The 25,524-nt window shown below is 38.9% G+C and overlaps 1 protein-coding gene across 3 annotated transcripts in view; it reads left to right on the top strand.

The window, feature by feature from the left end:
- Positions 1-25,524, top strand: part of LOC128868319 (intermembrane lipid transfer protein Vps13) — a 78,292-nt gene that overhangs the window by 31,305 nt on the left and 21,463 nt on the right. For all 3 annotated transcript variants that reach the window (XM_054110288.1, XM_054110287.1, XM_054110286.1), the window contains exons 3-16: positions 9,362-9,448; positions 12,849-13,046; positions 13,105-13,464; positions 13,526-13,747; positions 13,828-13,964; positions 16,591-16,825; positions 16,900-17,176; positions 17,232-17,811; positions 17,870-18,579; positions 21,955-22,594; positions 24,368-24,523; positions 24,591-24,939; positions 25,006-25,151; positions 25,221-25,518. In XM_054110288.1, coding sequence (XP_053966263.1) covers positions 9,362-9,448; positions 12,849-13,046; positions 13,105-13,464; positions 13,526-13,747; positions 13,828-13,964; positions 16,591-16,825; positions 16,900-17,176; positions 17,232-17,811; positions 17,870-18,579; positions 21,955-22,594; positions 24,368-24,523; positions 24,591-24,939; positions 25,006-25,151; positions 25,221-25,518 — 4,395 coding nt within the window. The remainder of the gene's footprint in view (positions 1-9,361; positions 9,449-12,848; positions 13,047-13,104; positions 13,465-13,525; positions 13,748-13,827; positions 13,965-16,590; positions 16,826-16,899; positions 17,177-17,231; positions 17,812-17,869; positions 18,580-21,954; positions 22,595-24,367; positions 24,524-24,590; positions 24,940-25,005; positions 25,152-25,220; positions 25,519-25,524) is intronic.

The raw sequence follows: 25,524 nt of genomic DNA, 5'->3' as shown, positions 1-25,524 counted from the left end.
TTAACACTAAAAACACTGCTGTCAATTTATATGTACATCTGTCAACCTCTTCAAACTAATTGAATTTCTAGTTCAGACACTCCCAATAACTTCAGACATCGTATGCCGCCAATTAACCTCTGACGCCATTATGAGCGCATTCCGCTAGAAATATATTGAACAACAAAATTGGGTTTATGAATTCTTGCGTACACTATGTAACAAAAATATGTACTATATAGAAATTTTCAAGTACTTAGAACCTATTGAAATGTGCGAAGAAGCTGCTTTTTTTCAACTTGCACCACTTGGTATAGGAAATATGCTGGAGTGCGTGTTCGGCGATGATAAATGGATTAGGAACCAATATAATCTCAAGGAGCTATCCCTGTGTGAAGACTTGTTGTTATTGCTTTTTTTGAAGATTTTTGAGGGAACTAAAAAACACACCGAACTTTTCATCATCATCCTTATTTCTTCACAGTCTTCTTATCGCCTATAGTGTGGCACCACAAAGGACGAAATTTTGATTTTTGTCCAAGTGTGCCCTTTCTATGGGCAACCACTTCAACCTAACCTAACCCATCACTGTTTATAGAGCACAAAACAACAAAAATAATTAAATCTCGATAATTCAGCGTATCTGCCTGTTCGTGTCAAATAAAAAACAAGCTACGTAGCTGCCACAACAGTTATTTGAAAAAATTGATGTAGTTTGAAACCAAAAGCACGAATTGTCATCCTATTTTTTCAGCGCACGCTACCAACTCCCCAACCGTGCGTACAGCAGATCCTCTGCCGGCTTGTTGATCTGGAGAATGTAGTCTTGGCCTCCATCAGCAGTTGCTGGTTTTGCCACGCTCAACACTTTCCAGTCGTCTGTCGGCACGTTCGTGTTTTGTCTTTGCAATAGACGCAGTGCATTTTCGGTTTTACCACGCGCGGAATGAAAACCTTTGCTTTCGGTATTCAGGGGATGCAGCTGCTTCCAACAATTTCAAGTGATACCTCCTCCCGCAGGCCTCGAAGCGTTTTTACTGCTTCCTTTAACCATCTGAGCGTTGGGTAATCCTTGCATTTTATAATTTTTACGCCGCTGAACCATCTTGCTCCGTCAAATGCTGGCACGGGTGCGTTCGGCTCTGCGTCCATTTTCGTAAATAGAGTTTCCAATAACTTCATTTCCACAACCTTCCACCGTTCCTGCGACATTAGGTGTTTCTTGGCAATTTCACTGGCCGCTGCCGCTGCTTTCGACATCGTAGGTCTTTCCTCTTCTCCGTGCCTCTTGATGGCTAGTTGTTCTTCAATTTTGTTCGCATACTTCGAATTGGAGGCTGCGAACTGTGGTTTTGGAGCGTAGAAGGCCCGGCCATTTTTTATCTCCTCTCTGGCCCAAGCCAACCATTTCTTCTCTTGCTTCGTCAGGTTGGACTTGCTGTCAAATCGGTCACAAACTTTGACCGCTTTGTACCGAGCTTTAGCCTTCAGCTTCTCCTTATCGAGCTTGATCCTTGACCGGTTCTTGCTATCCGAAGCAGCACCATTCGACCCAGCCGGAGAACGCAGAAGAGCCTCTTCCTCAGCCGTATTTGTGCTCCCGACGTTTTCATGGTCCGAGTCTTCGTGGACCACGGCACCTCCGCGATGAAGAGCGTTATGCGTATGTTTGGCAGTAGCATTGCGACCACTGTAACCTGCTCCCGTTTCAGTGTAAGTTTTGACGCTTATGTGAGTATTCGAGTTCATCTTTTTCGTACGACCACCTGCTCGACAAGGCGTGGTCTATGGATATAAATGGGAATTCAAACGGTCCTCTACGGCAGTACCCCATGTTGTGGCAAGGCCACAGTTACTCTTTAAGGCGGCCCGGTGTAAGGAAGACGCCGTTGAAATAGAGTCGATCTGGTAAACCCACTGGCTGCAAACCGTCCAATGTCGCATAACACCCTGAATTAGGGGGTGGGCAAGGATAGGAAATAATGAGATGACAGCGGTAATCTTCGCATGGTGATTGGATGGCCACCAAATACGCCGTAAAGCGGATGGATGGCTAGCCAATCCCCATATGGAGAGTTGATAGCCATGATATGGGGGTCAAACCACCGCTTAAGTCGTATCCCCGCAGCAAGGTGACCAACGATGAGGCACATTTAAGCTAACTATTTATGCAATAAACGAAAATCAATTTTTTGAACCGTCTAATGTGGTCGCCTCCCTCAAGCAAACTGCTAGCGAATAATTTTGTCGCATGGTGTACTTAAAGGAAATTTCGTATTGTTGACTTTTTCGAATTTCCAACGTATATGTACATAGTTTGTTGTAATTAAAATTCCATAGGTGTTACTAATTTGACATATTTGGCGGAAACTCGTCGCCAAATTTCTCCAAACCTTAGAAATCAAATTTTTAAAGTGTAATAATCTCAATGGTATGAGGGTGAAAAGCAAGTTTCTACATAGTTGACTTGATTTCTGTTTGTAGAACACTCACGGCCCACTACTAAACGATTAAATTGGCTCGTTGTCTATTTATTTCCTATGGCATTGAACCGCACCTTAAGTCACAATTCGGTTGTCTCAATTTGGTTATCGCCAGCGTCAATGACACTGACTAAATTTCTGCCAGCAAAAATAGAATTTATTATAATAACGTCAAAAAATTTTCATTTAGATTAAAATTTCGTATTTAAATTATAATATTGTAATATACAATAAATTTTAATTTCAATTAAAATTTGTTTCAGAAAAAATATAATTTATTACAATAAAATTCAAGTATTTTCATTAATTTTTAGTTTGTTCAGTTCGCCTTGCGTGAGTTACACACAGCTGGCGCGGTGACATCTTCATTGACAATCCTTGACTGCTTTTTAGGTCTCCCTTCTCTGCGTGTGTACACATACACAAGCACATCTCTATCTTAATATGTGCATGTAAATGTGTGTTCCACTGTGGTTGACAGGTTAATCTCGCAGGCGTGGCGTGGATTACACATGACTCTCATTATGCGGCAATTATGCATCCACAATTATCCTTGTTACCCATTTAAAATGTTTTTTTGTAAGCGTACAGTAGCGTACATAGAAATATGGACATAATGAAAATTGCAGTTTTTACTGCATTACTCTTTAATTAAATTTTGCAGTTTTTCTTCTGCAATTCCATTATACAAAACTTCCTTAAGGATCCGGTTCAACTCAGATAAAGTTTTTAGTTCCATCTTTGGTAAATGCATCTTCAAATATTCGTAAGAGGTTGACGTAAACGGTTGACTTATTGTAGAAATCTTTATTTCTGAAAAATAATTTGCTAACAAAAAGTGCGGATTTATAATGAAATTTCTAAAAAGTTGGACTGTATAGCAACCATGAGACTATATCAGTTTGGCCTATTCTTAGAAGCCTGAGGACACGGGGTCATATGCCACTCAATGTCAGCATACAAATAGGCAACCTGTCCTTAGTGACCCAAAACGTGGTGAAGGCTTACTTTCTGGGCCAAGATACGGCATGCGGCAAGCAAAGCAACAAAGGTCACGGGAATGCTAAGCAGATTATTGGCAAACATCGGTGGGCCAACAGAGAGTAAAAAAAGGCTAATTATATGGCCATAAACTGAAGTCTTCTGTACGGCAGCGAAGTATGGGAAGATGCGCTAAACTGCAAAGCGCAAAGCTCTGGAGACTGTGCAACGAACAAAGTCCCTCAGAGTTCCCTTTGGCTGCCGCACTATCTCTGGCGTTGCATACTTTGTGATCAGCGGGGAGATACCCGTCGACCTTATGGCCCGGGAATGAATGAATGCGTGGGACTCCAAGAAAAAACATATCATCACTAGCGTCGCGGAACGGAGATGCCGAAACATGCTGCGGTGGCAAAGCCGATGGGACGTTAACCGAGTGGCAGATGCCCGGCGAAGCTCAAGCAAAGGAACTTTAGGGAAGTGGATGACTTCTTAACTCAGTTCCTCTCGGTCCACGGATACTTCCGGATACCCCTATACCGCATGGGCATGTACTGCGAAGCACTGAGCGATGAACACACGTTTTTTAGTTGTAACAGATGGCTCCTGGAAAAAGATGCTTTAAGGAATCAGATTGGTGACATTGCGCCGAGCAAGATAATCAGCAAAATGCTTGAACGCGAAGACCACCGGAATGTGGTAAAGAGATTTATCGCGGACGTACTACGAAAAATAAAAATAGACTTCGACGCAGTGCTACTAAGTGAAGTCTCGCAGACAGAGACACAAGAAGACGAGCCGATAGCATGAAAGCCAGCTACAAATACGATGGACCCAGACGAGGGTGACTAGAATTGATCCTTTATGGATGCCGTTCTGGGTTTTCCCGAAGTAATGGAGAAAGTAGTCCCGAGAAGGATGTCTCGCCAGAAGGAGAGGAGGGATTGTTTTAGTGGTTGATCTAGTGGCCACACCCCTCAACGCAGTAGACAACGATCGCTGTAAGTGCGAAATTTTAAACCATACCCCACCCACAAAAAAAATAAATGTTTTTCCCGTTGACAGGGTACAAAATTGTCTGTAAAGGTAAGACATTTTTTGTCTGCGTATAGTGTTCCTCAATTAAAATTTTCTGCGATTAAACTTCTCTCAAGTAGCCAATAGTTTAGTATTCCATTTAGTAAAATCAGCTGCCTAATACTGAATAGGAAAAGCTCCCCCAGATCATTCGGTTACTTACGGTTTCTCGTCGCTGTGAGCAGTTAAATTTTCTCTCCCTTAACTTTTTATTGTAATCCTCGTTGTATCGGCGTAGAACTTTTTTAAATTTTTATATGAAAAATGCAGCGTACAAATTTATCACACTACTTTTAATAGATCTCTTCTATTCGCCACATCTCTGCTCGCTGTCTCTCTGCTCGGCTCGTTTGATGCAAAATTTGCAACAACTAAGTTATCGAGCAAGATTCGCCGCTAGTGAGTAGGGGTTTTCCTCATAAAATTTGTATAAAAACAAATTTCATTTTAGGCAGCTTTTTTTCAGCGCTGCCAAGATATGTTTTTTTATTTATACTAGTTGCTTCATCTATTCGCGACTTGCTAGCGCTTGGCGAAACGAAGAGGCCTAATAACAAACCTGAACAAGAAAGAAAATAGAGCCCAAAATAACAAGCGAATGGCGAGAAATGGCAAACTACCAATAGAGTTCACCGAATCGACGAAGATAACAGCTAAGAGTTAATGACTTTTTCGTTGTCAAATTTCCTTCTTTTCTATTCTCTTGTAAGTATTCGACAAAAATTTTCTAATACAAATTTTAATGTCGCCGTGTTCTATGACATCTGGCCGTTTTGAATAACTTAATTTGCAAAGTGGAAACATTTCAGACATTAATTGTCCATCGGGTTTTCCCCCTGATGCATTCCAAGCCTGCTCTCCTTTCCATACGCCAGGAATGGAAAGAAATTTGCAAGAAATAGGCGACTCGAGCTTGTTAAATTATACTTTCTTACTTATTTATTGGATATTAGATTTTTCTTTCTAATTACCCAAAAATTTGCTCCTGCAACTTTTGGTAGTTTTCTTCAAATCCTGCGTACATTAACTTTCTCTCACGAAGTAAGTTAGACATGATCCCTTGAAAGCAAGTACTGCCTGTCAAGATATATACGTCCGCAACTGTGCATGCATACATTTGCATAAATACTTATGTTTTGCACACAATTAAAAGTATTGCGTGCGTACGAATGCTAATTGCGTGCCACGCACCCTGTGTATTCTCATTATTAAAATAGTAACCCACTTACGCCTACGTATTTGAAGCGTGTTAGGGCAATCTTCCCTTCAATTGTGGTGTAATAGTGTAATTAGTGCTGTATAGTGCTGAGAGTGAAATTACATTTTCATCTAAATTTAGCGAACATGTCACTGATTGAACAACCTTTATGTAGTAGGAAGCCATTATATTTAAAACCATCGGCCGATGCAACTTATCAGTCATTTGTCTTCCTATGATAACTGCTAATATTTTAATCACTTCTGTGTGCGTTTGTGAAAAAAAATTCTTGTTAAGGAATTAATTTTAATTAACCAACTGAGCCCATAGATATCAAATGCATGCATAGTGCAATCGAATTTGTTATATTATGAACCCATTAATTATTTGATTAAAGTATTACAGCACTTTTGTATTCCCAGTAAATAAAGTTAATTGAAATGATTTCTCTATTATTGATACTACTCGACAGTAATTCATTTCCATTTATAATTTCGGTTTAACTTTGAATAGTAGAAAACTTGGAGAATACTGCTGAAGTGACAGATCTTGACCAGATATATTGGGTATGGGAATAAATTTCCGTCCTTTCTTAGCCACAGTTGCAAATAATTTAAACAATTCATGATAATACATGATATTATGTGAATTATGTGCCAGTGGAAGCTACAGCTTTACTCCATCTTTCAGGCAGCTGACGAAAAATTCGAGTTCTTTTGACTTGATCCATTCATTCATTGAGCCAGTTTGCGAAGCTCTCGTAAGAAGTGAACTGCTCTCCAATAAGAGCTCACTACATTCATCGGAACAAATGGTAATTGGAAGGTGCAATGTCTATGAAATACGGCGGGTGGGACAAGGTTTCTCAATTCAGTCCCCCTAAATATTTGTGGATTCGTGGATTCAGCAACATGTGGCACTGCGTTGTCATGCGTTTGTCATGCCTACTGTCCCAATCCGGTCGCTTTTCTTTGAGGGCTCGATTCAACCGTATTAGCTGTAGTCGGCAACGATCGCCAGTGATGATTTCAGATGGTTTAAGGAGTTCATAATAGACGACACCCTTCTGATCCCTCCAGATGTACAACATAACCTTTGAAGCATGAATATTTTTTCTCGCTGTCGATAGACCTGGTTCACCTGGAAGGCTCCAACATTTTCCTCGCTTAGGGTTGTCAAAATAGATCCGTTTATCATCGCCAGTGACGACGCCATGCATACATTTTTTTCTTTTCTGCCGTTCAAGAAGCATCTCACACATCAACAAACGTCACTCGATATCCCTCTCCTTCAATTGATGTGGCACCCACTTACCTGCTTTCTGGACCGTTCCTATCGCGTGCAAACGATTACCGACGGTTGATATGTCAACAACCGACTCTTTAGACATATCATCAAGGGTTCGACGTGCGTCTTCATCCAATAATCGTTTCAGTTAAATATCTTCGAATTTTTTGAATTTTTTCGGTGCCCTTTCGCGATCTTTATCATTCACGTCGAAATTAGCACTTTTGAAGCGTCAAAACAGCTCTTTACAAGTTGCATTTGAAGAAGCGTGATTACCGTAAATGTTGATTAACATACGTTACGTTTCAGCTGCACTGCAAATGTTATAATGAAGGATGACTTCCCGCAAATTCTGACGTCAGATAAAAAAGGACGTAAAGGTATACACCTCAAATCACCAGTATATTAGTAGTGAACACAAAAATAGTATCAGCAGTGACACCTCTTTTACGAGGGCGGAAACTTATTCCCATACCCAATAAATTTTGCATTTTATGAAGTTGTGAGTTCCAAAAAGTTTGGCTAAAAAAAACCAAATCCGTTCTGAAAGTGTATTAACCCGCATTGCAACAATTCGAGTCGTTAGAAAAGTTCCGTATTCAAATTAAAAGTTAGGAGGAAATAACGTAAAGGCGGTGCTGAGTTGGGAACGCAAAAGTACTTCGAAAGGCACAGACAAAGGCACAGAAGACTATTAGGTCGAAGTGCAATGAGAATGGCTGTGTTGACATTTCTGTTCAGTAAGGTTCGTCAAGACATCACGAGGCTCAACACCAGGACAAGGCTTCCAATTGTGGAAATTTATTTTGAAAAAAAAAAAAACAAATTTATACGCCAAGTTCATAGAGCACTGGCGGCATCATTGGCACTTATTTTTTCGGAATAAGGAAGGAGCTGCCGTTACGGTGAATGGCGAGTGCTATTGAGTCATGCTGACTGAATTTTTGTTTCCAAAAAGTAATGAGCTAAACATTGACGACATTTGGTTCCAACAAGATGCAACTTGCCACACAGCGCTCTTAAAAATTAATTCAATGCAATGCTCAAGCCACCATTAACGCCATACTACAGCCAGATTTAAAGGAAAAAGTGGTCAAAAATTGGACTGATCGGATGGACCATGTAACTCGTACCTACGGCGGACATATGCCGCACATCAAAAAAAGTGCCATGAAATTATCTACCAGATGATAATAAAAAAATCCATTCCAACAATATTTCATCATTTTAAGTTCTTAACCCCTTAAAAGACTCCAGCTGCTAGAATTTTATGGTGGATGGTGGATGTTAGTTACCGGAACGATCCGGAATTGAACCCGGCCGTGAACTGTCACTTCAGTCCCATTATACAGGGTGGGCGTTTGCTTTTTGAACCACCTATTTTTTTGAGAATGGTAACGAAAATTACATGTCAAATGTGTTCATAATTTACTTAAAGGTTTGACATTTATGAAATGGGACGCTATACGCTTGAATAAAATTGGGAAATTTTGAAAACCTATTTTCAAAGGGGCGAGTCTTCTTCTTCTTTTCTGGTTTTCACATCGGTGGCTACGTCAATAAGCGATATTGTCGGATTTGGGGCTCAGAAAATCCACACGTTACAGTAGAGAAGCAAATGCATCCACAACCAGTCACTGTTTGGTGCGGTTTTTGGTCTGGGGCATCATCGGACCTTTTTTTTCGAAAATGAGCGAGGAGCCGCGGTTACAGTAAATGGCGAGCCTTACCGTGACATGCTCAACGAGTTTTTGTTTCCAAAAATTGAAGAGGATGACATGGACGACATTTGGTGTCAACAGGACGGTGCAACTTGTCACACTGCCAAAGTTACACTCGAACTTTTGGTTACCGTTTTTGAAAACCGAATAATCAGCCGAAAATCCGATATGAATTGGCCGCCTCGGAGCTGTGATCTAAGCCCGTTGGACTATTTTTTGTGAGGAGCCGTTAAGGACAAATGCTATGCGAACCATCCACAGACGATTGATGCTTTAAAACACGAAATCGAAGTTGCCATTCATGAAATTGGAGCCCAAACAATCGAAAATGTGCTTAAAAATTGGGTTGATCGAATGGCCTACTGTAAAGCCAGTCGAGGCAGTCATTTGAACGATATTATTTTTCATTCATAAATGACAATGTTCAGTCTACAAAATAAAAAAAAAAGTTTGAAAAAATATTGATTAGTTTTTTTTTATAGCCGATTCAAAAAGCAAATTTTACATGGCCCACCCTTTATAAGTACAAAATATAGAAATAGAAACTGATTTTAATACATAGTTACATACATTTATAAAACATTTACGATATAATTTATTTCTACTATATCTATACAATTCTTCTCTTTTTGCAGGTGATGTAGTGTTAAATAACTTAAAAGTTAAAGAAAATGCCCTTGATGAGGTAGACTTGCCGGTGCAGCTTGTTTATGGGTTTCTAGGTAAGTACTTGAGTTTATTTTTACATTTTTGCCTACATACGGCATATTTTAAAGATAAATATTGAGGTGTGATTTGTATTTTTTATTATATTTTTAATTTTTGTAATTTTTTTTATTTTTGTATTTTTTTTTTATTTTTGTAAATTTTTTTTATTTTTGTAAATTTTTTTATTTTTGTAAACATTTTTTTTTTTTAACTTTTTTTTATATATTTTTATATATTTTTTTTATTTTTTTATAGTTTTTATTTTTTTTTTATATATTTTTTATATTTTTTTATATATTTTTTTATATATTTTTTTATCCCTTAGCACACACTTAAGAAATCACTCAGAAGAGTACTCCTGTATTTCACTTTGTATTCTTTAGAGCCACAAACGCCTTTCCATTACTTCCCTCATAATATGATTTAGGCGTGTTTGCTCGCACCAAAGAACAGCTGTCTCTGTAAGATTTTCCGGCCGCCTACGATTATCCGGCAAAGCAGTGTCGTCTTCAGTTTAATTTTTTTCAAATATGCGCATAGAGTAAATGAAATGCTCTCCACTGCTTCTATGATCATATTTTATAACACTAATTCGTTTACTGACCGATGCTTTATTGTCTATTTGACCGAAAAATGTGGATTCGAAATCTTCTTAGAATATAAGTTTTGCTGCTGGAAGAGTTCTAAACCCTGACACGTTTATCCGAGCCTGTTACTTCTTTCTTTTGGTATCGAAAATATAGAATGAAATATAAATAATATATATTTAGAAACTTTGTTGATCATGATGCGACCTCTTTAGGCAAATACATATTTGAGGTATCTAATTTCTACGAAATTAATAGAGGTGAAATAGAATCGTAGTTTCTCTTGTTACGATAGAGCTTTAATATATTTCAAAACCAAAGTCTTAATATATTTCACAATCCCGCCGTTATATAGGGTTTTCCAATGCTATTAATAAAAATTATATTTTTTAATATAAATGATCGGATGTTTATTTCATTACAAAGAGGAAGGAATGCCATTAATAGTGGAAAATTACCACCACGACCACGCTTACAGGACAATATCTTTTTCATGAAATTTTCCCTAACCGAATTGCAAAGTGGCTGTCTTATGTCCTCGATAGCCTCACGAATTCCATATTTGAGGTCTTGAATCGACCCTGGGCTGTTGGCGTAGACCTTCTCTTTCACATCGCCCCAAAGAAAAACGTTATAAGGTGTTAAATCAAAAGATCTCGGTGGCCAATGGTTTCGCTGCTTGTGTGGCACGTAGTGCCGTCTTGTTGAAAATAAACGTTGTCCAGATCAATACCATTCAATTTCGGCCATAAAAAATCTTTTATCATCTCTCGATAGCGCAATCCATTCACCTGTAACACTTGTTATTGGAAAACCCTTCATTAGTAGGTATACAGGGTTGTTAATATTCGACGGACCCATCTGGCAACCCTGTACCCTGTATTGACAGAGACGTCAGATCGCTTAATGACATACCGCGTTGGAAGCAGATTTTTACCATGGAACAGTAGACGCCACGCGAGCGCTCCCAAATTGTTGAAATTTACATACAACAAAAGAAGTCAATTGTGAAAACTCAACGTGCGTATAAAAAATTAAATAATGTGAAAAGTGCGCCTTCTAAGAACACCATTAAAGGTTTTCGACTGGTGATGCTCTTTCTAATCCAATGAGGCCAAATCAAAACCGACCAAGGCGATCGGATGAGAATATTGCTCTTATACGGGCCAGTGTTGAGACGTCGCCAAGGACATCCCAAAATCGCCGTTCTCAGCAGTTGGGCATTGCTCGGACCACTTTACAACGAATTATCCGCATTGATTTGCATCTATTTCCGTATAAGATTCAATTGACGCAAAGATTGTTGCCTGCGGACAAGCCTCGTCGATTGGAATGTGTCAAAAGATACAAGGTGGCCAGATGGGTCCGTCGAATATGGGCAACCCTGTACATAGAGTTCAGCAACTTTTCTGTTCATAGATGAAATCGTAGCTGAAATGATAAAATCTTCTTAAAATTTATCTGCTTATTTTTCATACAAAATCATACATTTTATTGATGGAGAAGTGTTTAGGCTCATGAGTTTGGAGGAGCACAGCAATGCGCTTCGCCAAATTTTCAAATTTCCAAGTCCCCGTTAAAAAAAAAGTTTACCAACTGGATATTAGAGCTCTGAATTTGAATGAAAATAATTGTTTATTTTGATTGGAGTTCTGAAAGAAAAAACTAAAGGAAAAAAATAACTGAAGAAATGAAAATTTAGCTTAACGCGCCTTTAGATTTGAATATTGGTGTTTTTGTTGTTACCATTCTTTTAACATAACCTCACCCCAAACTAGAAAAAACTAAAACTATTAAATTAAATAAAAAAAACCAGAAAAAAATCTATAAAAACTTCTATCTATAAACTTCTATTGCCCTTATTTACTTGAAATTGAAAACTTGAAAAAGGCGAGCCAAGAAGCTCCGAAAGATTGGTAACTCTTAAAACACTCAGACTAAAAAACCCATTGTATTAAAATCTCTGGAAAGTACAAGGGTTGATAGTCAAGGACGAAAGGAGAGAAGTAACAGAAAGAAAGAGATAGGATAGAATATAGAATAGATAGAAATTGCTCGTCCTATGAGAATTTTCCAGATGCTTTGGCAAATCTGAAAATATCTCCAGTTTGAGAAAACGAATTATTATCTCATTGGAAATCCATAATTCATAGCCTTGCTCTAGCAAAGGCAGGACACTCACAGAGAAAATGTTCAGTGCTATCCCCCTCCTCTAAGCAAAATTGGCAAATCGGGTACTCAATGATTTCAATAGTGGCCATATATGGACCCCACGGGTTGTGTCTTGTAATAATACCGACCATCAACCGAAGTATTTCCTTCCAAGTTTCAGAAGAAAGTGCGACAGTTTTTTGTTCGGGCTTGCCACAAAACAATTTGCAGTTCTGCAGCCTTCTATACCGCTGATCCAATTCATGATTCCTGTAGAACTCATTCCGATTATTGTCTCTGGTCCTCTGTATCCTGGAACCCATATAAGTTCAAGCTTATTTTGTCTTGCAACAGAATTAAGCTTCTTCTTACATTCTTGAATAGTCTTTGAGGTTTGCTTTGCATTCCCCGAGGCCTGACTATCACAAAAGACTCCAATCTTTTTCCCGCTCCATTTCCTCTCAATTATTCATTCGGTTACTTTCAGGATGGCAAACATTTCCGTTTGGAAAACAGTTGCCATTCCTCCCATAGCGTAATGATACTTATCACTATCGTTTAAGTACCATCCGGCTCCAGAACCTATTTCATTCTTGGACCCGTGCGTAAAAAAATATCTGTAAAATTCGCCTACAACGCAGATTCTTTAGCATTTTTAATTTATTTCCTTTAACAGGAAAGCTGGTCTTAAAAATACCATGGAAGAATCTCTACAGTCAGCCAGTGGTTGCACAAATCGAAGACCTGTATATGCTCGTGTCGCCGAAGCAATCGGTGCAATATGATGCTGAGAAGGAAGAAACCTATGAACTGCAGACCAAGCAGGCCGCGCTTAAGGCGCTTGAGGAGGCACATAAGAGAGAATTAATGAAAAGTATATAGTTTTGTAAGTTTTGTAAAGCAAGAGAGTTTAAAAATGCTCTTTCTCATAGACGAAACCAAGCCGGATGCCACTTTTTCCGAGAAACTAACAGCGCAAATTGTTAATAACTTGCAAGTAAAAATATCGAATATTCACATTCGTTACGAAGATGCTTCCACAACAGGCGAAAGCTTCGCTTTTGGCATTACGCTGCACGATCTCGAATTATATACCACAGATGAGAATTGGGAGAAGTGTTATCTGACGCAGCAAGTCAGCCGTGTCTTCAAAATCGCCAACCTGGACTCCTTGTCTGCTTATATGAATTGTAGAACAAGCATGTACACAGCCCTGCCGAAAGAAGAGTTGGCAGAGGCTTTTCGAAAAAACATTGCACAAAAAGATTGCGTGCCGAAAGACTACAATTATGGTAAGAAGTGAGCAATTAATATTTTCCAAAGTATTTTTTAAGAAACTTTATTATCTGACAGTTATTGGCCCGATTTCTGTAATGGGAAAACTACAGCTAAATATGAATCCGGAATACGACACTCCAGCATTTGTGATACCCAAAATCGATTTGGCATTGGAAATGCAAAAGTTGCGCGTGGGCTTGACGAGCACACAATTTCAGAATGCTATAAAATTGGGCGAATCCATGAATCGCATGCAACTGGGCACACGTTACAGAAAATATCGCCCCTATAATATATGTAAGTAGTACGCGAATTTCGTTAAAAAATAATTATTTGTTTTATTGCTTATTACTGCCATTTTATTTCTCCTCTTGCAGCCTACAAAAAACACTACCGCGAGTGGTGGCACTTTGCCATCAATTCGATTTTGGAGGAAGATATCAAAAAGCGTAATAGAGCATGGACATGGCAGCATATTAAGGAGCATCGTCAACTTTGTAACACCTACGCAGAAGTAAGAAGCGAACATGCGGTCGTATGACATTTGCGTGCTGGGTTGTTCCAGTAACAATCTTAACCTTAATTTGATAGAAGTCTGGCCGGCAAAACCCAAACTTAGAGCGACGTTATAGAAAATTTTTAAATGCAGCTAAATAGGGGTATTCTTTTCGTAATAATCATTGTGCAATTCGTTAGTTCTGTGAAAAATTCAGAAAGCATATGTAATTTTTGCAAAATGTGTGCCGCGTATGAAAAACGATTTGAAACAGAGAGCCTATGTGCACCTCCTAAAGGTTCAAAAATGTCACTTGCAGCTGCATTAAAATTTTTTAAGAAGACGAAGACGTTCATAAATAAACGAGTGCATCGATATGCCGAAGTTAAAAGCATTGACAATTACCCCGAACGAGGCATAAAAAAACAATTCTCCAAAGCAAGATCAGCAGATTAATGTTTAGTTTGTGACAAACCCGAACTTATCGTTGCGTGAAGCCAAAGCAGTTTTGAGGAAAAGTGATTTTAATGTATCCAAAGACACGATTAGCGTACGTTTACACGCAGAAAACGTCGAATTCCGGGGCACATTGAAAAAAGAGTTGCATGGCCAAGGTTAGGCTAGGGTATGGTGTTAGTCGGTCCGTACGACCAACTCACTTAGATCTTACAGGTCCGTTGTGATACCACTGTGCGACACGGGAATCATATTTATTTATCTTCATGAAATCATTTTATAGCTCTTATGAAGCGCAGGATTGGCCCAATCCCCAAGGCAGATTGTTCTGTGCTAGTCTCAAGGAATGCCTGCCATATAGCGATGCCAGCCAATGACCGGTTTTATACACGCCATGACCTTCGAGATATCCTCTCTTGAGAGGCTAAGTAGTTCCTTTGTCTTTTTCCTGGCCTAATTGGGCCACCGAAATATTCACGGATGAACCTTCCTTTTGGGCGAATAGTTGCATATGTCGGTCCTGGTGTACTGCTGATAATTGACAACATCAACGTAGTGTTAAGCATCTCCGAAAAAGGATTTGGCTGTTTATTTGTGTTTTCGGTCAATTTGATTGTAGTTTTGGTGAATAAAATTTACAAAACGCATTATTGCCGTCAGCTGCGTAGATGTTTGGAAGGACCAGCAACACTGGATTTTGTTGTTGTTGTAGCAGTAATACGAACCCCGTCAGCGTAGGGTATATCATCGGTCGTCTTCGTCTGGCTCATCTAAAGGTAGGCCCAGGAAAAATGCTGTTTCGATAGGTTGTGGCCAGAGGGAGAGGGGTGTTAGATAAGTCGGTTTTAAAGGGTATGTGAAAAGGTGATTAGTGTCGTGCGGGATGCCTTCATATGCTGGAGATATGTTTGGTATGTCGGGGTCAATTCTGGATAGGTAGGAGTTTAACCTGCTACAATATCCAGAACGTAGTTGTACCAGTGTTAACCAGTGTGTTCTCTGGACGGGAGCTTATGAAGGTGGTAACAGTCTACCGGTGAATGTCGTTTAATGTCTGTTTAAACACTGTCCGGTTCAGTATAGATCTGTTTGTTTTGTCCTGGATCTCGTCGGCGTAATTGAGGAGGTATCTCCTGACGTGCCTGGGAGGCGGCTCTGGCTCAAGCAGGTATCTGCAAGGGTGAAACATGCGGTAGCACCCTAACAGGAACTGCTTGCTGAGCAGTTTGTTATGCTCCGTTACAGGGAGCATCTGCGCCTCATTGTGAAGGTGTTGAATGGGGGACATCAGGAGGCAACCCGTCGCCATCGCCGTCGAATGGCAGTGTTTTGGCATGTCTGAAGCTTTATCCACTGCGTGCCATTGGTTCCAGGCGACCAAACAGGCGCAGCATAGTTTACAACTTTCTTTGAAAGGCAGTCGAGGCAGTCGGTTACCTTGGCGCACAGGCCATCAATGTCATTGCCCGACGCCATTATCGTGCAGTCGTCGGCGTAGGAGACCAGGGACACTCCCTTTGGTGGCTGGGGATTGGATTGGCACATGTTGGATTGCTCTTCACAGTGCCCTGATGCCCAAAATGTTTGGGCAATAGTTAAGCAAAAACTCAAAGGGAAACAAATATGTACGGTCAAACAGTTATCAAGGCAAATTCTTCTGATTTGAAGCCGATTACCTTTATAGATTGCGCAGAAATTAACATAAAGTATGACTCAATTATAGCTAATGGTTGTGACCACACATTTTTTGATCGTTCCCAGGTTTTACGTAACGAGAACGACCCGGACTTACATCCGGCTAAGGACTGTCACTTCAGCAACATTCCTCGTGTACGAGTATGTATGGGGAATGTTTTTGCTGCTACAACAACTATACATTTGATTGAATATACTCGTATTGTGCATAATAAATATTTGAAGCCCATACAGTGCAGTTTCCTAGAATCAAATTGGTTAAATAGCTTCTAAGTTATGACGCTGCCGGTCACGCTTTTATTAGACAGACTGTAAGCCCACTTAAACTACTTTTGTATGCGACCACAGAAATATTTGTGTGCCACCAATTTTGTTATTTTAATTTCGGAAGAAATATTATATTTTAACTCTTTCTTGGAAAACTCGGCATGGCTGAACTTTTCTTTTAGCCGCAATCAGCCCGAATTCATTTTTACTTCTTCCTTCTCTTTAGAGCTTCAAAGAAAAGGAATTGTCTAAAAAGCCTCCTGCTAGCCTCGTAGAAACCTGCACATTGCTCGAGCAGAAGCTGGATCTATTTAATTTGGTCTTAATACGTAAACGTGTCCAAATTGAGGTGGATAAAATCCGCAAGGATGAAGAAACGAGGCAATCACAAAAGGGTGGTTGGTTTGGTGGCTGGTTCGGTGGTGGCAAGAAAGCTGAAGATGAAGGATCAAGCGACATTGGTAATTGTTGATTAATGCACTTTTAACTTAGGTAGACACATTTTTCAAACTAATTTCATTCAATTTAATTGCAGTCAAACAATTCGAGGCCGCCATGACCGCAGACGAGAAGGCGAAGCTTTACGACGCCATTGGCTATCAAGAGGGAACGCCGCCACCAGATATGCCAGTGCAGTTTGAGGCTATAAAAATGCAATTCAAATTGTTAGCCTTGGAAGTTGGCTTGTACGATGATAGCAGTGTGGTAGGAAGAGAAAGTATCTCTCTGGACCAATTAAAAACGCTTATGCTGTTGAATTTCTCTATGACCACTTGCAATATATCACAACGACCGGGCGGTAATGCTATCAGGTAAAACTACTCTGATTTTTGCAAGCAACCAAATTATATGTTTTTGTTTTTGTAGTGTTACGGTTGGCATGCACGAAATGAAACTTCTGGGTTTGCATCAGGATAAAACAGCGCCCATCTTAATCGAATCGAAAACGACCGATGAATTAAATCTACTGGATATATTCTTCGAAACCAATCCTCTCGACAAAAAATGCGATCAACGCATTAAAGTATCGGCACGCCCTTTGCAAGTGGTGTATGACGCTGATACGATAATACGACTGGTAAAGGTATTCACACCGCCCAAAGCCAATTTATCCGAATTGGAGTTCGCCGCCACTGAACGCATGGCCAATTTCAAAGAGCGCTCAGCCACGGGCATGCAATATATGATCGACTCGAAATCTGCATTGGAAATTGATATCCAATTTATGCCGAACATTATTATTATACCCAGTGCGGGGAAATATTGTCCTGGTAGCAATAATAATTCGCTAATTGTTATAACATTGGGTAAATTCCTTGTTTCATCGAAACCCCACAACGTGTCGTCGAATGACCTGCTGGGCATGCTACAAGCAGACAAAATCGAGCTGTCTAAGGTGTTGGAGCGTGCATATGACCAAATTCAAGTCAGCATAGCTGATATACAGGTTAGTATGTGTAGTTAAATGCCAACTTTGAATGATCGTAATGTGTATGGGTTTGCAGATGGTGGTTGCTAGACCTGGGGAAGAATGGGAACACACGCTTGCTTCTGCCGTGCAATCGGATATGCACATACTACGTCCCACCTCTGTTTTATGCAACGTATCCTTATGCGCCGTCGACGATGATCCACGTTTGCCGAAGATGAAAATCGAAATTGAATTACCTTCGATTGCGTTAAATATAACAGAAGATCGCATGTTTGAAGCGCTACGTGTAGTCACAAGCATACCGTTACCGGAGGGTGACGCCGCTCAACCTTCACCACTTACCAAGGCGTTAAGCACTGCTTCATCGAAATTGTCATTGGCTAGTTTTCTAACGCAAGAGAAAAAAGCTAAGAAACGTGTGGAAAACCTCGATCTCTCTACGGAAATTGTACAATATACCAATTTAGAATTGATTTTCACCTTAAAAGAGTTCACCGTTGCATTAAATAAATCGGTGCCTATAAAAGATACACCCAAACCGGGAGAGAATAAGAATAAAGCAATAGCATCACCCACAGAGCCTTTGGTAACGCCAATCGAATCACCACAGGATTCTAACGCTTTCGGTACACCTGTTGAAGAAATGCCCACTGATGAGTTGCTGGAAGAAATTGTAAGCTATCAATCAGCATCCAGCGCTGTTGAAACTATTCTATCGCTGCATGTGCTGGAGCTGGGTGTGAAAATGTATCAGCGTACATACGAAATGGTAGTGGAAGCAAAGTAAGTCAATTGCCGATGGCTGGCAGGTATTTGTTTAGTTTCTATTGGGTTGTCCGGAAAGAAATTGCCGATTATTCAAAAGAAAGTTAATACATTTTTATTAAAACTTAGAATGAACTTTAATCAATTATATATTTTCCATTTTGTTCGATAACCTTTTGCCATCTTACCCGCAAATTCATTATTCCGCGCTCATAGAACTGCTGGCCTTTATTTGCAAAAAACTGAACCAACGGCGATTTTATAGCCTCATCATTGCCGAAAGTTTTGCCATTTAAGAAGTTCTGCAAAGACCGAAACAAATTGTAGACTGGCGGTGAAAGGTCAGCGCTATATGGTGGATGCATCAAAAGCTCTCCCAGCCAAGCATTCTCAGTTTTTGGCGAGTGACCACAGATTATGCGGTCTAGCGTTGTACTGATGAAATATGACCCCTTTACGATTGATCAATTCTGGTCGGTTCTCGTTGATGGCTGTATTCAATTTGTCCAATTGTTGGCAGTAGACATCCGAATTAATCGTTTGGTTCCTCTGAAGCAGCTCAAAATATACTACACCCTTGCTGTCCCACCAAACTGACAGCATCATAATCTTCTTTTGGTGAATATCAGCCTTTGAAGTGGTTTGTGGCGCTTCATCATGCTTGTACCATGATCGTTTTCGATTGACGCTATTGTAAACATTCCATTTTTCATCACCGCTTCAAAAACGGATTGACTTTATTGCGTTTAAGATGCATATCACAAGCGTTGATTCGGTTTGTTAAATGAGTTTATTTCAATTCATGTGGTACCCAAAACTCAAGCTTTTTTACCAGTCCAAGACTCTTTATATGCTCACGAACGGTTGATTTTGGTATATTTAACTTCTCTCCAATCTCACGCAAAGTTACATGACGATCCAATTCGATTAAAGCCTTGATAACGACTTCATCGACATCACTTGGCCGACCTGAACGTGGCTCATCTTTAAGTGAAAAATCTCCAGAACGGAATTTGATAAACCAATTTCGCGCTGTCTATCTTTTAAGGCTTTATCACCATACAAATCACGCAACTTAGCAACCTTCTCTACGCTTTTTCCTTTATGGAAATAATAAAGTAAAATATGACGAAAATGCTCTTTTGTGAGCTCCATATTAAAATTGACGCCAAACAAACAAATACAAACAAAATTACGCACACTTTTTTCTAAAGCAAGCTAAAAGTGACAGCTAATAACTGTCGAAAGAAAAAATTAAAATAAATAGTCACAAGCTGTTCAATACAATTATCAACGACGTCTATATGTAAAATCGGCAATTACTTTCCGGAGAACTCATATATATTGATTAATTGGTGCTCACACCCATTGTTGATTGTTTGGCCGAGCTCCTCATCAATTTTTTAGTGTGTGTTTTGGCGTTTCCGCACAAATTGAGGACCTACAATTTTATGTCACCTGCGAACGACAGATGGTTTTCGTGGTGGAAATACACCCGAAGGTTAGGCATTGCCTGCTGAGGAGCGCCCGCTTTTTGAAAAATATTTTTTTCTACCATTTTTGCTCTTTCATGCTGCAGGTCTTTCAGTCACTAGTTCTAGTTCTAGTTAGTTCTAGTTTGATGTTAATATAATAACCTAGTGCTTGCTATGGGTGTTTGGAAAGGCAAATATCATACTTTCTTCTTCAAAATGTCAAAATTGAAAACTTTCGTAAACAAAAATTAAAAGTAAGGTTAGCTTAATGGAAACATAAAAGCTAATGGGGAAAAAGAATAGGAAAAAAGAGTTCATTGCAAAACATATTGAACAGGTAGTAGCAGTAGAACAGCTAGTTTGGACTGTAAATTGATACATTTTGTTGTAATTACTCTAAACTATCAATTTTTGTTTATACATTTTGATATAGCGACCGAAAGCAAAGGCAAAATACAAGATGATGTCCAAAATAATCAAGACTGGCGTCATAAAAATGTTTTTGATGGCGCCATCCTTTTAATGAGTTAGTGCGTTGGAAGTTACACCCCTAGCTGACTTCCAGTGAAAGCTTGGTGACATTCGGTTTAGTGGAAGCGAAGTTATTGCGTCTAAAGAGTCAGTATTTTTGTGTCATCGGTACAAAAATGAGTTTCGAACAGAGAGCTAATATGAAATTTTGTTTTACAATCGGTAAAGCGTTTATCGAAACATTTGAATTGATGAAAAAAGTGTTGTCTATCTCGTGCCAGAGCGCATGAGATGTTTTCACGTTTCAGAGATGGTTGTGAGGGCCGCCCAAAATCAGTAATCACCGAAACTCCATCAAAATTGTTCGTAAATTCATCAAAAACAAACCGAAATCATTGTTGAAATTCATGGAATCGGAGTTGAATTTATCCAAAACCTCGATTGATCGCATTTTACCTGATCATTTGGGCTTACAAAAGGTCTGTGCACGTTTCATTGCGCAAAAATTAATATAACTGATGACCAAAAATTGCTCCGAATTCAACATTAGAAAAACCTCATTGGAGAGGCGAAAAAAGGCGAGAACTGCCTTTATAACATTGTAACTGGTGATGAAACGTTGTGTTTCCAACATAAACCTGGAATTAAACGTCAAAGTGCTGAATGGGATGCCCTAGACGAGCCACCACCCAAAAAATCGCGCTTGGAGAAGTCAAAAATTAAGTCGATGCTCATTTGTTTTTACAATTTCAAGGGAATTGTCCACAAGAAGCTCGTGCCAATGGGCCAAACCGTCCATGCAGTTTTCTATCTTGGCGTTTTGAAGCGTGTGTTGCATCGCATTCGTCGAATTCGTCCTGAATATAGCGAAGGTGGAAGCTGGCGCTTCTTGCATGATAATGCACCACCTCATCGATCCACTCTTGTGACTGATTTTTTGACTAGAAATCGCATTTTAACCATCAATCACTTACCGTATTCGCCTGATATGGCTCCCTGTGACTTCTAGGTCTTCGGAAAATTGCATTTGGCCATGAAAGGAAAACGTTTTGCGTCCGTAGAAGCCATCCAAGAGGCTTGTACCGACATCCTGAAGGACATTCCGGTCAATGACCTGAAACACTCTTTCGAAAAGCTTTTAGATGGCTCAGTAACAGTGTATCGAGGGGACTATTTTGAATAAATAAACTCGAAGTTATCGCAACAAAGTACCTGCCGTTTCTATTCTAGCTCAGTCTTGTTTATTTTGGACTTCACCTTGCACATTGCTCTTGTTGTTTTTGCTCTACTGCTATGCTACCTGTTGAATGTGCTTTGTATGTGTGTAAAAAAACATCTTAAATGACCTGCTGTCAAATTCACCGAGTACCGGTACCGGCACCGCAATATGTGCCACATTCTTTATCCCCTCAAACGTGTATAATAACGATCACATCTTTTTTTGTAGCCTGGGAGCTGTAAATCTGAAACGTCATGGCTCTTCTGAGCACTCTGAACACCAGCTGGACATCATCGACACTCCACGATTTTCAGAAGAACTCAAATATCTGCTAACCGTTTCTTATGTGATGGCACAACGAACTTCTCCCGAATTCTTCACCAAATATAATGCCACCGAGCAATTGATCAACATTAATTTCACTACTTTGAATATTACATTGCATCAAGAGGTGCTGTTGCAATTGCTCGAACTGGCCGATTCCATACAACGCAAATTGGATAAAGTTATCAAACCGTCAACGCCAACTAATCAACAACCCAAAGATCGCGAAGGTAATGCTGGAGATACAGGCATCTTTAGCAAACTAACCGCCATAGCAGAGGAGGGCGAAGAGGAAGGTATTATAGCTCCCACGAGGAGTCGTGCGCAACGGCAAGGAAAGGTGGTCAACAGCATACAGGTGCACGTGAAAGCGAAATTGGAGCAAGTTTCGTTGCTGTTGACAACTGCAAAACGTCCTTTGGCTACGCTGGACGTACAACATTTTGATGCGAATGTAATTTTGAAATCGTCCTACACTGAGTTGAATGTGCGTTTGAAGGACATCGTGGTTACAGACTTGAATCCATTGACGAAACATAGTGGCGTAAGTGTTTCGTGACAATTTCTAGTCTTTCGATACTTACTTAGATTTGTGTTGCTTGAGATTTATTTGCATTTATTTAAGGGAGGGGTCTAGGGTTTGAGCATTTTTTTTAATGAATTTTTGAGACTTTGCTTTAGAGATATGAATAGTGAAAATGTATTTAAACTTTTTGTACATTATAAAGCATCATTTCAACAATATTGTACTAAATTTTTGTAAGAAAATATCGGGAAATAAGCCGGTGAGGTAACTTTTCCGAAAACGCCTTTTCCAAAAGGTGATTTGCGGTGACTATCGTATCTAGTTGTAGAATCACCTGAAATAAAAAAAACAGAATTATTTGGTTAAATTATCACCAAAACCTCCCCCCCACTGGCTCCGATTTTTTTTTTTTAATTTTTACGTTGCCAGCGCGTTTTTGAAGCAAAAAGTGCGATTTTCACTGATTTTTTCGCTGTATAAGTGTAAACCGCCCTTAATGTAAAACAAAAAAGTGAAAAATCTCTCAGTGGGGGGAAGTATTTTATATATAGAAGTTGTATACCAAATTTGAAAAGGATCGGTTAAATATTGTTGAAGTTCTAATAGTCACGGACTTTGGAAAAGTGGTTTCGAGAAAAACGTAACGCTCCGCTCCAAACGCTCGCAGCTGTCGCAGAGGAGTGGGGACAAAAACGTCTATAACTCCAAAAGTTTTGCTCCGATTGAGCTGAAATTTTGGGACAATATTTTTGAGATGATTTACTATAAGAAAAAGCTATTTCCAAAAACTCGATTTTTTGAAAGTCAAACCCTAGACCCCTCCCTTAACTTTCTCTTATTCATATTCATATTCATTTATATTCATATTCATATTCATTTATATTCATATTCATATTCATTTATATTCATATTCATATTCATTTATATTCATATTCATATTCATTTATATTCATATTCATATTCATTTATATTCATATTCATTCACATTCATATTCAATATAAAATTTTTTTTTCATATTCGTTCATATTCATTCACATTCATATTCATATTCATTCACTTTCATATTCGTTCATATTCATTCACATTCATATTCATATTCATATTCATTCATTCACATTCATATTCGTATTCATTCACATTCATATTCGTATTCATTCACATTCATATTCATATTCATTCATATTCATATTCATATTCATTCCCATTCATATTCATTCATATTCATATTAATTCACATTCATATTCATATTCATTCGTATTCATTCACATTCATATTCGTATTCATTCACATTCATATTCATATTCATTCATATTCATATTCATATTCATATTCATTCCCATTCATATTCATATTCATTCATTCACATTCATATTCGTATTCATTCACATTCATATTCATATTCATATTTATTCATTCACATTCATATTCGTATTCATTCACATTCATATTCATTCATATTCATATTAATTCATATTAATTCACATTCATATTCATATTCATATTCATTCATTCACATTCATATTCGTATTCATTCACATTCATATTCGTATTCATTCACATTCACATTCATATTCATATTCATTCATATTCATATACATTCATATTCATATTCATATTCATATTCATTCATATTCATATTCATTCATATTCATATTCATTCATATTCATATTCACTCATATTCAATAAAATTTTTTTTTTCATTAAATTCATCATAAATAATAAATAATTTTCATAACCTTTAAGAGTTTCTTTCGTGACAACCAATAACTGATACTTTCATTTCCGTAGATACTTTCAATTGTTGGCGATAATGCGCTCGAGTGTCAAGTCATCAAATTCAATATGGATGAGACTTCCAATTACAATTCAGACGACATGCGTATAACGGTATCGATTGGAGGCATGAAAATAGTGTTCCTCAACTGGTTCGTTGCAGGCGTTTTGGTATGTTTTGCTAAAAGTTGTTTTTTACTAAAATATACTCAAATCACTTTTTCCATAATTTCCCCAGAGTTTCCTTAACAACTTCCAAGCAGCTCAAGCGGCCCTTGCGCAGGCGAGTGCTGCTGCAGCTGATGCGGCTAAACAAAATGCTATGGTTGCCTATGAAAATGCAACTCGCATGAAGCTCGATATCAAAGTCAAAGCACCCGTAATTATAGTGCCGATGGACTCGCAAAGTTTCAATGCGATAGTTCTGGATCTTGGCTTTCTCTCGTTGAATAACCTCACTAGTGAAGTGGATGTACCGCGCGATAGCCGACGTGCGGTGCTCGACGAAATCAAACTTGAATTGAAAAATATGAGATTAGCAAAAGCCGCTATTTTGCTGGAACAGAGTCGCAGATCCTCGGTCGATAGTAAGTGTTAGCGAAGCAACAAATTTTGTTTATACGAATTGTAACCATTGGCTTTGCTGATTTCAGCTGTTGATATGGCATACGGCATCAAATCGCATCTAAATATTTTGGATCCAGTTAGTTGCGCATTGATAGTGAAACGTAATTTATCTAGCACCTGGTACAAAGAGGTGCCTGAAATGGACATTTCTGGTCACTTGAAATCGATTGAGGTACAACTTTCTAATGCAATTGAAGTTGAAGTTGATGTTTAATTGATTTTTTTATATCCATTAATCCAGTTCAATCTATTTATGGAAGATTATGCCGTTATAATGGCTATATTGAATCGCAATTTGAGTGAAGGCGCCGATGAATTTCCGCCGGTTGAGGAACCCGATCTGCCACCATCACCCAAACCAGCGGCGGAATTACGACCACAGGTATCCAGGGTTGATGTAGAAACAACAGGGGCTCTTGCTGCTAAACGCAAAGTGTTGGCAGCGGTTAATGCTTTTGACTCTCCACGAAAGAATAAAATTCATGAACAAATGAAATTTAGTTTTCTATTCGACGGTGTGGTTATCAATTTGCTTTTGAGTGAGT

The sequence above is a fragment of the Anastrepha ludens genome, chromosome 6, assembly GCF_028408465.1.
Source record: "Anastrepha ludens isolate Willacy chromosome 6, idAnaLude1.1, whole genome shotgun sequence".
In the NCBI taxonomy this organism is placed as follows: Eukaryota; Metazoa; Arthropoda; class Insecta; order Diptera; family Tephritidae; genus Anastrepha; species Anastrepha ludens.
Note: the sequence above shows the minus strand (reverse complement) of the source record. Positions and strands in the feature narration are given on the sequence as shown.